Genomic DNA, 14,817 nt, shown 5'->3' with positions numbered 1-14,817 from the left:
CTGGAGGTGTCCAAGCAATGCCTGGACGTGGCACTCAGGGCTCTGGTGTGGTGAGAAGGGTGGCCTTGATGGTCTTGGAGGCCTTTTCCAACCACAGGTATCCTAAAATTCTGGGATATTCCTGGAGAAATGCTTTTTGTCTTTTTTTCCCCTTCCAATTTCTGTACTCGAGCTTCTGGTCTCCAGGAACGTTCCCCATCCCACTTCCTCCTGTCCAGCCCCCTGTCCCACAGACAGAACCATGGGGTGACACATGGGCCGTGGCACCAGTGCCCCTCCCTTGAGCAGAAACTCTTCATAGCTGAGACAGCGGTCAATAGGAGCAGGAAAAACTAACTTCCTTATAAGCTGGGATAACTGCAGAGACAGTTTCTCCACAGCTGAGACTCATTCCTGAAAGAGGCAGGGACATTCCCAGTTCCTGGGGCTGGGTGGCCTGTCCAGCCCCTTATCCCCACACCCTTGGTGAACAGCATCAGTGCACCTTGCACAAACTCTCTCCAGATGGACAGCGTGTACTAGATTCCATCCGGGTGTTGGGATGGCTGCTGCTTCTCCAGGTGATGTAAATTGCCTTCCCCACAGGTGATTCCCTCAGATCCCTGGTGCATCCCTTACCAGGAGCTCACAAGACCTTGCTCAAAGAGATTCCTGTTCTTCCCAGTGAGCAGGAGCAGGTTCCAGAGGCTGAGGACTGCTGCCCCATTCCCAATCCCACTGTCAATGCCCACATCTCCAGCAAGGAATCCCCAGCTGGGTCCTGTATCCTCGAATTCCTTTACTCTCGGCCCCGGTATCTGCCATTGGAGTCACCAGCTGATGGTTTGCTCTCCTAGAGAGTGCTTGGAATGAGAGAGAGCACACCTGTGAGGGAGGCACAGGTGGAGCTGGGGCCATTCTGTGTGTGCCCTGCTGAAAACATCCTGAAGGACAAAAGGCAAGAAGTGAAATTGGGAATTTTCTCCATGCCCAAAGCAGAGGGATGGCCCAGCACAGAGCCCCAATGCCTGATGAAGATCAAGGCCAGGATTTTACAGCACTTCCCAGAAAGCCCCCCCAGAGCACTGCAGCCCAAACCCACCTGTCACAATTGCAGCAGGAGCAGGAGCATGGCACAGCCCGAGAAACTGATTCAACTATTCACCAGCCAGTTATCCCAGCCAAACCACTATGACAGCACTGAGACCCCCTGCTCCTGTCCTGTCTCCCCCGCTCTGCCCCACACCTCAGCTGCTGAGGGAGACTGGGAACTGGAGGGCTCAGGGGAATTTGGAAGGGAGATGTAAATGTGGGGAGAACAGGCTCCTCTTTTCCCCCCTGTGACCCACCAGAACACCTCCCTGTGGTCACAGCCTGGGGAGAATGGATGGGCCAGAAATTGATTTGGAACCCAAGTGGGGAAAAAATCCCACAGAAAGGATGACAGGAAAATCAGAAATTTCTCAGGTTGCTCAGAGTCGTGCTCAGGGAGAGGAAGGGACACAGTCCAGGTCAGATCAGCTGCACCCCAGGCCGCCCCTGGTCAATTCTCTAAGCCATCTCTCCATCAGACACCAAACTGGGAACATTCCCATGTTCCCATGAGCCGCTGATCTGGAAACATGAGCTCATCTGTGCAGATTCCATGAACCCCCAGCTGGGATCATCCAGAAGGGCCCCTCAGGCGTCCAGGGGCGGCCCCTCCTGAGTCAACGCTCCTCAATTCTCCAACAAAGGAGGCACAGAGCACCGACAGGCAAAAGGAAAATCTTCCAGGTCACTGCTGTCTCCTGGGGAAAATCCAACACAAACAGTCAAGCCAGGTGCCTGAAAGGTTTTCCCACCTGTCCCACAACAGGTCCCTTCTGTGTGGTCAGTGTCCCGTGAGGAGGGAACATCTCCTGGAAATGTCAGGGAATGTCAGTGGGGAATGGAGGCACTGGCAGCTCCCAGGAGGCCCTGCCAGGGTCTGTCCCTGATCTGTGCCCTCGGGGGTCACCCTGACAGGGGCTCTGAGCTGGGACAGGAGCACGGGACCCTCAGGTGGGAAGGTGACCCCTGCTCAGGGACAGCGCTGGGGACAAGCACAGGGCAGGGCCATCCCTGGGGCCAGGGGAGCTGCGGGAGCTGTGTCCCAGTGCCAGCCCAGTCTGGAGCCACAGCCCTGCTGGGCACAGAGCCCCTGGGACCCCGTGTCAGGGACAGCTCAGCAGAGCAGCATGGGGGCACCCAGCGGGACACGGTGGTCTCAGGTGGGTCGGTGGGGCCGGGCAGGGGATCTTCCCCTGGGGGCCAGGAGCAGTTTGGGGCTGCAGTGCCCGGAATGGGCTGGAGCCAGACACTGCGGCCACCCCAGCACTGCCCCAAGCCCAGCCCTGGTGTCCCAGTGCCACCATTCCTCAGCAGTGCCCAGTGTCCCCAGAGGCTGGAGATCTGGTCACTGAGCTGTTCCCAGGGCCTGTTACCCCGTTGTCCTCCCACCTCCCCGTTCTCCCTGATCCCGGGGTCCTGGTGCCCCAAGCAGAGGGGTGAGTCCAGTCCCCGGTTCAGCCAAGGGGCTGCAGTGACAACAGGGACAATTCTGCTCTGACACACCAGGTTTGGGGCCGGGCTCAGCTCCGGGGTGTCCGACAGGGAACGCTCTGGGGGGGCAGGGACAGCGGGAGGTGGGGATGTGGCACTGGGGGCTGCTGGAGGATGGATTGTGTTGGAGTGGGGGTTGTCCCCACAGGGTCCCCAGCTGCCTTGGGACCCCTGCCTGCCCCCCTTGGCCCCCCGGGTGGCCGGGCCCTTCCAGGGGCAGCTGCCCCGTGCAGGAAGCTGGAGGGATGCCGGGGAGGGGGCTGGATCCGTGCCGCAGGTGGGATGGACTCTGGGCCAGGGCTGGGCTTGTGGCCAGGGCTGGGGGCTGTGCCAAGCCGGGCTTTGGCCTGGGGGCTCTCGGGGGGGGCGCAGGGAGGAGTCCCGGCAGGGATAAAGGCTCTCCTGCCCTGCTGCAGCCTCAGGCAGCGCTGCCCACTCCAAGAGGAAGATGAAGGTGGCTGTGCTCGGCGTGGCCCTGCTCTTCTCCATCCTGCTGTGCCTCCCATCACAGAGCAAGGTGAGGCTCCAAGGCCACGGGCTGGGCTCTGGGCTGGGGGCTCTTCCCGATGCAGGGGCTCTGCCGGGCTCCCTGGCTCCAGGAGGAGCCGCTTTCTCCTTGCCACCATTGCGTCTGTCCTTCCTCTTCCTGCTGTGAAAGTCCTGGTGCCAGAGCCCGGCTTCCCCACAGGATGGTCGGACCCGGCTCCTCCCTGGAAGGGCCCCAGCGCTTTCCTGTTCTGCTTCCCCCAAATCCCGTCCTCTTGGTCCCCTCGGGCATCTCCCCAGCATCTCCTCTGTTTCCCACCCAAGGACAAAGGCCAATCCCAACCTAGGCTGAAATGGGACCAAGAGGTCCAAACTAATTCAAGCGCAGACTCGGCTGAACTTGGCCAAACTGGGCTGAACTGGTCCTGTGCCAAGCCGGGCCGGACTGGCACAAAGTGGGAAATGCCACCCCCAGGAGGATTCCCAGGGTCTTCTTCCCAGTCTTTCCCCTCAGTCCATTGCCTTTCACCCCGCACTGGCGTCCCCAAATCCCCGGCAGCCCCTGCTCAGAGCAGAGGACAGCCAGGGTCGGGGGGGGCTGAGGACACCTGTGTGCCCCCCAGCCCCACTGGGGCCACTCCTGACCAAGCTTTTCCTCTCCTTCCCTAGGCCATGGATGGCAGTGGTGTTCTGTGTGCCGGGGTAAGTCCTGGAGCTGTGTGCACCAGTGTGGGAACTGGGGGCCAGTTTGGTCACCCCAACCTTTACCAGGCCTGGGGACACCCCAGTGACTGGTGACATCTCATGGTCTCTCCACAGCAAGCTGGTGGCATTAAGATTGGCAATGTGAGTACCGTGAGTTTTTCTGCTCAGCCCAAACCCTCCCCTCTCATGGCCACCACCCTGCAGGGCATCCCATTGTGCCCCAGTGCATGCCAGGACACCCCAGAGCTTCCCAAGGCTACGACTTCCCCAGGGTCCCCACTGTATTCCCTCCCATCCCCGTGCAGCCCAGTCAACCCCAAAGAGCATCATGCCCCATCCATTTCCTCTCCTCCTTCCCTCCAGTCCTTTCCCTTTCTCCTTGTCCATGACAGGGCTGTCCCCCTCCTTGACTGCCCCTCCCAAAGCCGTAAACTTCTGTCCTCCGCCCCCACTTTCTCATGTCCCCACCCACCTTCCCCTTCACCCCCCATGGCCCCCCACTGGAATTCCTGCCTCCCCACCCCATTCCCCAATTCTCATCCTTTCAACACCACCAGCCACATCCCTTGGGATCCCCAGCTACCCTCGGTTCACTGTCTTTGTGGCCCCTACGTCCCACTCCATCCTCTCCTCCTTGGAGTCCCCAAACTCCTCTCGCCGTCCTTGTCTCCATCCCCACCGTGTTCCCTGCAGGAGCAGGGATCAGGTGAGACTGGTTGGAGTGGGACTGGGGGAGCAAAAGGGATTTTCCCCCTCTGACTGGGGTCTGCCACGGGGACTGGGGACACCTGTGACTCTCTGAGCCCACTTAGCCCCATTGCAGACTAACCTTTTGCTCTCCATCTGCAGACGGTCGTAGGAGGAGGTTATGGTGGATGCATTGGGGTAAGTCCTGGAATTGGGGCACCAGTGTGGGAAGTGGGGGCTGGCTGGGTCCCCCCAGGCCTTGCTGGGTCTGGGGACACCCCAGTGACCAGTGACATCGCCCCATCTCTCTACAGAAAGGAAGTGGTGTCCAACGAGTGAAGAGGTCTGAGGTGAGTACCTGGAGTTGTGCTGGGCCCAGAGCTTCCCCTGTCCTGGTCATGACCCTCCAGGGCATCCCAGTGCACCCCAGTACACCCGACTGTGCCCCAGTACACACCAGCATGCCCCAGTATGTCGCAACATGCCCCAGTATCCTCCAGTGTGGCTCTAACCCTGCCTTTCTCCCCAGCCCCCTGTGGCTGAGCAGGTGAAGCTTCTGCGGGAGTGATGCCTGGCTGCCCCTCTGGATTCCCCGGTGAGAAATCTTGGGGGATCTCCTGCCCCACAAAAGATCCTCAGGGCCCAGGGCAGATCCCTGATCCCACTGGTGTGTGCAGACCTTGGGGATGGCAGAGGGACATGGAGGGGGCTGTCCCTGACCCATGTGGGCTGAGGTGGCCAGAGCTGTCCCCAAGGCTTTCCTTGCACTGGGGGGCTCTGGGGACACCCAGTGTCCCTGTGGGAGCAGGGAGGGCTGTGGGAGCTTTTGGGATATTCCAGGGTGAGGGGCTCTGGGAGGCACATGGATCTCAAGAGCCAAGTCCAGTCCCAGGTGTATCCCGGGCTCCAAATCCCTTCTCCTGCTGCAGTTCCCTGCAGAGGGAGGGGTGGGGACAAGGGCCCTCTTGTGTCCCAGTGGACACCAGGATTTGTCCCAATTTGGGCTCTGCCTTTCAGGCCTGGAACTGGTGGTGACACTCGTGTCCTGTCCCTCTCCAGCGGTATGAGGAGATGATCATGCCTGGATAACCCCCCTGATCCCCTGGGAGCCCTGGGAATTTCCCTGGAAGAATCAATAAACCCCTTCAGCAAAGCAACTCTGTCTATCCATGACTGCTTGTACTCATGCCCATGTGTGTTCCCGTGCCCCTGAGTGTTCCCATGACCCTGTGTGTTCTGAATCCTTGTGTGTTCTGTGCTGCTCTCTCAAACCTGGGAGTCTCCAGTTCCTCTCCCACCATGAACAGAGTCACTCCAGAGGCTCACAGGTGTCTGTCTCCCTGGTGCCCTGGACAGGGCAGGTTGGGACACCCTGGAATGTCCCCCCACAGCTGGGAGGGATGAGGGGCACCCAGAGCAGCCTCTGCAGTGCCCAGGATTTGGGGCACGGAGGGAAATGGGTTCTGCCCAGGGCTCTGGGAGCCCCATCCCCAGGGAGCACAGGTTGGGGTCAGGGCAGGACTGGGTCAGGGACAAGAGCCTGGATCCCTGGTTCCTCTGGTCCGTCTGGGAGCCACAGTGCTTCCCTGCCCAAGGATCAGCACTCCTGAGCTCATGCCTGTCGGGAGTGAGGGGCTTAAGGTCACTTTCAGGATCCTCGGGTGTTCAGATGCCATCCCTGAGGTGCCTCTGCCCAAATTCAGGGGCAAATGGGACCATGTGCCAAAGTCAATAGTACAGAATTCACTGGACAATGAAATGTGAGGGAGAGGAAGGAGAAGGGCAGGAAGAGAGGGAGAAGGGAGGGAGGGAGATCAATCAGAAGGTCAGCACCACCCATGGATCCAGCAGCATTCTGTTGGTCCTTCTTCCCCCGGAGCTTCTCAGTGGTGAGGGGTCCTGAGGGCATTGTGAACTTTTCCCTGTTTATCCATTTTAGCAAACTAAGGAATTGGTGCTCAAGGGCTACACAGCTCTCTAATGCCATTGGTAAACAATTTTCTGGCCTTGGGTGCTAATTAGTCCCAGCTCAGGTTTTCTCTTCTCTTCAGCCGGAGGTTTCTGGGGTTGGTGGCCATGAGTTGGTGGTCGCCGTATTCCCCTCTGGAATTCCCTTTGACCCAGTCGGAGCCGATTCCAGCAGGGATGCCTGGTTGGATTTCCCTGTCCACCACTCGGGATGCAGTCTGCTCCCCCAGCTTTGTTTACCTCCCCCAAGGTGCGAGATAACCCCCGGACAATTGTCCCACCTTGATGTTATCTTAGGGTGCTCCATTCTGCGCTTGTCTCATGGCAAAGTTCTCCTGAGGTGACAGATTTTGGGATGGGCAAGTGTTGTTCCTTAATCCCAACAACAGTGGAGCCTCCCCACCCCCCTGGGTGTCCCCATGTGTCCCCTCAGTGTTCCAGCCCGGTCATCTCCTGGTGATCATCCACCCCCACTTCCTGCAGGTCCCAGAGCACAACGTGGTCTCTGAGGCTTGGCGCTGTCACTGCTGGTCCCCATCGAGATGTGACATGCCCTCAACAAGTAGCCAAGGGGTGGCCTTCATCATCACCATCATCTTCGTCACCACAACCACCCGCACCATCAACCTCACCCCCACAGCAACATCATCTTCATCATCCTCACCTCCATCACCATCACCCAGTATCATCAACCTGTCATCATCACCACAACACCAACAGCACCATCACTGTCATCTTCATCACCTTCATCTTCATCACCCACACCATTAACACCATCACCATGACACTAGTCACACCATCATCATCATCATCCTAACATACCTCATCTTTATCACTCATGCTTTCATCCACACTATGGTGAACTCCATCACCAATATCCTCATCATCCAACACCGTTGACACCATCACCATGACACCAGTTACACCATCATCACCTTCATCATCTTCATCAGCCACACCATCATCTTCATCATTGATACCTTTGTCTTCATCACAGACACCTTCACTTTTGTCATCAATACCATCATCAGCACCATCTTTGTCATCAACATCTTCATCAGTCACACCATCATCTTCACCAGCAACCCCAATCAAGACCACCAAACAGCATCATCATTACACACCACCATAGACACTGTTACCACCACACCACCCACATCTTCATCTTCATCACTCGCACCTTCATCTTCATCGCTAACATCATTGTCACCAGTCAACTCCAACACAACCAATTCCATCACCATGACACTGACAACACTATCATCATCACCACCATCACTGTCACCGTCATCATTACTATCACTCACACCTTGGTTTTCATCATCAACACCACAGTGAACTCCATCACCTCCATTATCATCACCCAACACCATCGACACCATCTTCCTCTACAGCATCACCATTTCATCACTTAACACCATCATCATCATCACCACCATCTTCATCACCCATCTCCATCATCATCATCATCACATGACCATCACTACCACTGCCATCACCATCATCATCATCACCATCATGCCCTCTGTGATGCCCCCATGTGCCTTCAATGAGTCGTCCCATGTCCTCCTCCATGGCAACCCACACCCCTCCCCCACCTTCCATCCCCTGTCCATGTCCCACCATGTGCCCACCACCATAGTGACCCCCAGATGTTCCTGATGTACCACTTAGGCTCTTGAAGAAACAATCCCTGGCCCTGAGTCCTTGTGGTGTCCCTCATCCCCCTGTCCCCCCCAAGGTGACCCCTTAAAGTCCCCAGTGTCTCTCCCAACCTATTGGAGAACCAGATGCTGCCCTGGGTAAACATCTGGCTGACGGGCTCAATCCATCCTCTGTTCCCACCACGTCCTCCCATGTCCCTCCCCGTTGATGACCAATCTCTCCCCCCATGGTGATCCCCCAATGTCCCCATATCGCCCACAGCCTGTTAGAGGACCATTTGCTGGCCTGGATGCCACCCTGGGTGAACATCTGGCTGATGGGCTCCATCTGCCTCTCTATGTCCCTGCTCTTCGTCATCATCTCCATTGGCCCCCTGCCTGTCAGAGCGGAGCAGGGGGACACGGGAGGAACACAGGGCATGGTGGCCACCAGGATGGTGGCCATGGGGCTGGTGGCCATCAACATGGTGGTCATGGGGAGATTGATGGCCTTGGGGAGGCTGGTGGCCATCAATATTATGGTCATAGGGGTTGATGGCCACCGAGATATTGGTCATGGAGAGACATTTTATGGCCTTCAGGGTGGTCATCATGGGGCTGGTGGGCATCAAGATGTGGGTCTGGTCACCATGGGGAGTTGGTGGCTCTAGGGATTGGGGCAGTGGTCATGGAGAGGTTGGCTGCCATTGGAGTTGGTAGCTGTGGAGTTGGTGGCCATAAGGCTGGTGGCCATGGGGTCTGGTGGCCATGGAAGGGGGCAGCGGTTCAGTGGCCACGGGAGTGCCGAACATGGGTCTAGTGGCCATGAGCAGGGAATCTGTGGCCATGGATGTTGAGGTGGTGGCCATCAAGAATGTGACACTCAGAGTGGTGGCCATTTGTTTTGGTGGCCATGGGAGTTGGGTTGGTGGCCAAGGGGAGGTTGATGCACCCCAGGGGTTCCACCCTTTGTCCCCCAGTGCCCCCAGGTGATGCTCAAGATGACGCTGCTGTCACTGTCACGTTGCCTGGTAGTGCTCAAGATCTCATTCCCCATCGTCCTCCTGGGCAATACCCTCACGTTCATTGCTGGGAACTCCCTGGAGGCGGAGGGGGAGCAGGACGTGTCCCCGTGTCCCCATGTCCCCACAAGCCCGTGTCCCAGCATCCCAAATCCCCCCATTCCCATGGCCCCATATCCCACCTGAACCCTGCCCTCTGCTCATGGGTCACTTCCACGGTCACCTTCGTGGTCCGTGGTCACCTTCATGGTCTGTGGTCACCTCCAGCTCCTCCCTTTTCCCCTCTCTCTCCCTTCTTCTGTCCCTTCAACCATCTCCAGGTGGTCTTGACCATCTCCATGTCTCCACCACCATCTCCCTGTCCCCTCCTCTTGTCCCACCACCATGTCCTGGTCACCTTGAACATTTCCATATCTCCCCTTGTGTCCTGCCCATGTCCCCACCAACCTCTTCACATTACACTGCCCATCTCCATGTCCCCTGTTCCATCTTCCTGTCTCCTCCACCTCCTCCCTGTCCCCTCCACATGTGCCACCACCATGTCCTGGTCACCTCCACGATCTCCAGGTGTCCTTGACTGTGTCTTCTCCCTCCCTGCTCCCCCCACTATCCCCAGGTCACTTCAACCATCTGATCCTTCTTCCCACCACCGTCCCCATGTCCCTACTATCATCTCCAGGTGACGTTGACCATCTCTGTGTCACCTCCGCAGTCTGCTGTCACCTTGACCATCTCCTCCTGGCTACCACCCCCATCCCCATGACCCCGCTACATGAGGACATGTCTATGTCCTCTCCATGTCCCCAACTCCATGTCTGGGTCCCATCTCATCCCTGTCCCCACTGTCATCTCCATGTCACCTCTGCTGTCCCCTCCACCATGGCCTGGGCACCACGATCTCCTCTCTGTGTCTCCCCCTTCCAGGTCCCTCTGGTCCCCTCTCCCCGCCTCTCCATCTTCTCCCCTCAGCCCAACCTTGTCCCACCCCTCGGCCCCGGCCCCGCCCACAGGAATGTCACCACCACACCCCTGGCACTGTCACCACCCCGCACCGCCCCCGCAACCCCCCCGCCTTGTTCGCCCCATCGCATCCCAATGTCCTGTATCAGTGTCCTGCCACTGTCACCTCCTGTCACCCCCATGAGTGACAGTGGGGTGATCCCCCCCCACGTGACATTGATGGGGTGGGGCAGGGTCTGAATTGGGGGGGGCAGGTTGGGGAATCACCTGATGGCATCTGGCGTCACCCCAAGTGCCCCCCGTCCATGGGGCGCCCCCCAAGTGACCCCCAACGCTCCCCCGCCACACTCATTTATTGTCAATGAAGTGAATTTCTTCCCCCACCCTAAACCTGGGGTTTTGGGGTTTTTTTGGTGGGTGGGGACCCCAGGGACAGCCAGTCACAGCTCGGGGTCGGGTGCTGGGGCGGGGCTGGCCGCGCCCCCCAGGTAAGAACCCCCCCGACCCCCCAATTCGGGCTTCAGTCGCGTCCGAACCTCGACTGGTCAGTGGGCGCCCCTCCCCCACTGGGGGGTCTCGGGAAGGGGAGGGGGGAGGGGCGGGTGATGTGGCCAACCCGGACCGGACTTTGGACTCCCCCGAGTTGGGGAGAAGGGGCAGGAGGGGGGAGGGAGACCCACATTTGGGATGCGCATGGGGAGGGCGGGACCCACATTTGATCTCCTTCCTAGATTCCCAAATCCACCCCAGAGCCCCCCGAAACCCCCAAAATCCCCCCTGAACCCAAAAATCTTCTGCAAAATCCCCTTAGGACCCCAATATCCCCTCCAGGACCCTCCTAGGACCCCCAGCCTCCCCCCAGGACCCGCCCAAATCCCCTTCCCAGGAACCAATAACCTCCCAAATGGCCCCAACAACCCCTGCCCAGGACCCCAATATCTCTTCAAGGACCCTCCTGGGACCCTCAAAACCCCTGAAGATCCCCCGCCCAAAATCCTACTAAGGAGCCTCCAGGCCCCCTCCCAAAATTCCCCCAAGGATCCCAATATCCCCCAAACCCCCTCAAGACCAACCCAAATTACCCCTTCAACACCCCAACAACCCCCAAATCCCCTCCAGACCCAAATATCTCCCTGAAACTCCTCCCCGGATCCCAGTATCCCCTCAAGGTCTCTCCTGGGACCCTCAACCCCCCCACCCCCGGCATCCCCTCAAAATTCCCACAAGGACCCCCGGATCCCCCAAACCCCTCAAAGACCAACCCAAATTTCCTCTTCAGCACCTTAATGACTCCCAAATCATCTCTAGACCCCAACATCTCCCTGAAAATCTCACCGCGGTCCCCAGCATCCTTTCAGGGACCCTCCTAGGACCCCAATAACCCCTCCCCATGACCCCAAATCCCCCCTCCTCGCAGTCCCCAAGTAACGCCCCCGTGGCTCTGCCCAGGCCCCCCGGACCATGGCCAGCTCGGCGCTCCCCGGCCGGGGCTGGGCCCCCGCGCCGCCCCCGCACCGCCTGCGCTCCCTGGCGCGCTCCTGGCTGGACGAGGACGCGCCCTGGCCGGACGCGGCGGTGGCGGCCGCGGGGGACACCGCGACCCGCGCGGAGCTGCTCAGCAAGTGCGGGGGCGGCTCGGGGGGCGTCCTGGCGGGGGCCCCCTTCGCCGAGGCCGTTTTCGGGGTGTCGGGGTGCCGGGTCACCTGGAGGGTGCCCGAGGGGGCGGCGCTGCCCCCGGGGCGGGTGGTGGTGGCCGAGGTGGAGGGTCCGGCCGCGGGGGTGCTTGGAGGCGAGAGGGTCGCCCTCAATATTTTGGGGCGCTGCAGCGGGGTGGCCTCGATGGCCGCGAGGGCCGTGGGGGTGGCCCGGGCACAGGGCTGGGCGGGGGTCGTGGGGGGCACCCGAAAAACCACGCCCGGCTTCCGCTTGGCGGAGAAATACGCGCTGGGGGTGGGGGGCGCCGACCCCCACCGGGGAGGTTTGGGGGGTCTCCTCCTGCTCAAGGACAATCATCGAGCGCTGGCGGCGGCAGCGGGGGGACTCGAGCAGGTGGAAACGCCGAACTTGGGGGGACAGTGGGGGGGGGGTCCTTGAATTGGGGGGTTCTGGGTATTGGGGGACTCCAGAATTTGGGTGGCAATGGCGAGAGATTGTGGGTGCTAGGCGGGGAAGCTCGGAGATTTGGGGGGCCAGGACCCCAGTTTGGGGGAGAGATTGGTGGGGGGAGCCTGGAATTGGCAGGTTCTGGGTGGTAGGCATGACAACCCCAAATTTGGGGCTGTTGCGTGGGAGGAAAATGAGGTTTGGAGGAAATGGGGGGTTTCGGTGGAGGGGGCTCGAGTTTTGGGGAGAGTGATGGTTTGGGCTTCCCCGAATTTCGAGGGGAATGAGGAAACACCAGCATATGAAGGGGGTACCAGTTTTGGGACAGACTCTTGGACTGGGGTATTCTGTGCATGACTGATGTGGGAGGACTCCTGGACTGGAGGGGATGTGTGTTGGGGATCCCAGTTTGGGAGGGAAATTGGCTGGGGTGACCCCTGAATGTGGGGGGTGGTGGTGATCACGTCTTGCATAACTCCACATTTGGGTGACTGGAGGTGGGGCAACCCCAATTCTGGGGTGGGGGGACACCCTTGAACTGGGGGGATCTGGGGAGAGGATCCCAAGTTGTGGGGATCAGCGTGGGGGGGGAGACGGGGGGTCCCCCATTTTACCCAGCCCCATACTGGGTCTGAGGGACTGGGTATCAGTCTGGGGTTCCCCCTGACCCCCCTCTTCCCCAGATGATTTTGGGGGTACGCCGGGCCGGGGGCTTCACCCGCCGCTTGGGGGTCGAGTGCTCGAAAGCAGATGAGGCACTGGCGGCTGCAGGGGCAGGGGCTGACATCGTCCTGCTGGACAACCTGACCCCCCAGGTGAGGCCCAAAATCGGAGGGGGAGCAACAATGGTGAGACCCCAGGTGTGGGGCTGGACCCCAGAAATGGGGCGTTGGACTCTAAAAATGGGGTTAAACCCCAAAAATGGGGCAGAGATCTCTCAAAAAGTAGGAGGGGAGACACCATAGATTTGACCTCTGCTCCCACCAGGTGAGTTCCCAAAATCTGGGAGGGGCTCCCAAGAATGGTAGGACATCTCAGGTGTGAGGCTAGACCCCAAGAATGAAGGTCTGCACCCTTTAAAATGGGAGGCAGACCAGTGAAATGGGTTCAATACCCCAAAAAGGGGGGGATGATTCCATAGATCCAGGCTTTGCTCCCCCCAGCTGAGCCCCCAAAATCAAGGGGAGTGGCAAAAATGGGGGATACCCAGGGGTGAGGCTGCATCAGGAAAATGGGAACCTGCTGTAAATGTGGGGCAGTCCCAAAGATACAAGGGGGAATCCCAGTTCTGGGGGGTCAGAGGGTTTTGGGTAATCCCAGTTTTGGGTGTTTTGGGTAATCCCAGTTTTGGGTGTTTTGGGTAATCCCAGTTTTGGGTGTTTTGGGTGGAAGGCCCCTTGACTTGGGGAGTTTAGGTGGGAGGACCACAGTGTGGGGCTTAGTGGGTGGGCAAATGCCTGGATTTGACGGGTTGGGGGGGGGCACAATTTTGGGAGGTTCTGGGTGGGTGGACCCCAATTTGGGTGGCCAGTGGATTGGAGAGCCCAAATTTGGGGTTGTTCTGGAGGCCAGTGGTGGGTGGGGCCCCCGGTTGGGCAGATGTTGGGTGGGAAAGCCCTATTTTTATTGGGTTTCTGCTTTAAGGGGGATAACCCTCGATTTGGAGGGTTTGGGGGGTGGACACTCCCATTTTGGGGCTCTGTGGGCAGAATAATCCCTGAACTGGTGGTTTGAAGTTGGGGTGGGGATGGGGGGGAATCGGGCAGATTTGGGCAGTGAAATCACCAGTTTTGGGGGGAGTTCTGCACCACGTAGCATCCATTACACATCATATGTCCAGGGTGCCCCCAAATTTTGGGGAGGGAGTGCTCCCTGCTAATGGGCTGTCCCCTGCCAGGAGCTGCACGCGGTGGCGGCGCAGGTCAAGGCCGCACACCCCGGGGTGACGGTGGAGGCCAGCGGAGGGATCGTTTTGGAGACCCTCCCCCAGTTTTTGGGGCCCCACATCGACGTGGTGTCCATGGGGTGTCTGACCCACAGCGCCCCTGCCCTGGACTTCGCGCTGCGGGTGCTGGAACCCTAAAAACCTATCCCAGGATCCTGAAAACCCATCCCTAGGAAACCACCAAAATCCAACCTGGGACTCCAAAAACCTACTCCAGAACCCCAAAACCCGACCTGAGGTACCCAAATCCGTTGTGGGGGGAGCAGAACAGCGTGAAACTCCAAAATCCACCCTGGGAATCCCCAAAACTGAGGGCACTGTGAAATCTGGAACTGAGTTCTCCTAGCCACCAGGAGGTGCCAATGCCTGCACCCCCCCCCCCCATACACCTTGGGACCCACAAAATCCATCTCAGACCCCAAAATCTATCTTGGAAATCCCTAAATCAACTCTGGGATGCCAAAAATCCACCCTGGGGCCCTCCAAAACCCACCCTGGGACCCCCAAATTCCCCCTGAGACCCCACAAAGCCCACCCTGTGGATCCCGAATCTCCATCCTGGGGTCGTCCCAGTCACCTCCCCCCTCTAAGGTGGACCCAAAACTCCACCCTGAGGTCTCCCCATCCCCCTTTGCTCTTTGTACCCCCAAATAAACTCCTACCTCACCTCCCCCACATGTCCCCCCGTTTTTTTTTTTTCATGGTGTCGCCCTCAAAATCCACCATCGAGTGCAAA

At 59.0% G+C, this 14,817-nt stretch overlaps 1 protein-coding gene across 1 annotated transcript; it reads left to right on the top strand.

Moving 5' to 3' along the window:
• The first annotated feature begins 11,494 nt into the window (after positions 1–11,494).
• On the top strand, positions 11,495–14,219 carry LOC136303592 (nicotinate-nucleotide pyrophosphorylase [carboxylating]-like). Its single transcript, XM_066207217.1, has 3 exons — positions 11,495–12,082; positions 12,820–12,951; positions 14,034–14,219. The coding sequence occupies exons 1-3, from the start codon at positions 11,495–11,497 to the stop codon at positions 14,217–14,219; spliced, it is 906 nt and encodes a 301-aa protein (XP_066063314.1).
• The last annotated feature ends 598 nt before the right edge of the window (positions 14,220–14,817 follow it).

This window comes from Chamaea fasciata, unplaced genomic scaffold, assembly GCF_029207755.1.
Source record: "Chamaea fasciata isolate MVZ Bird 193981 ecotype frontalis unplaced genomic scaffold, bChaFas1.0.hap1 SCAF_38, whole genome shotgun sequence".
Classification (NCBI taxonomy): Eukaryota; Metazoa; Chordata; class Aves; order Passeriformes; family Sylviidae; genus Chamaea; species Chamaea fasciata.
This window is presented reverse-complemented; position numbering and strand designations above follow the sequence as displayed.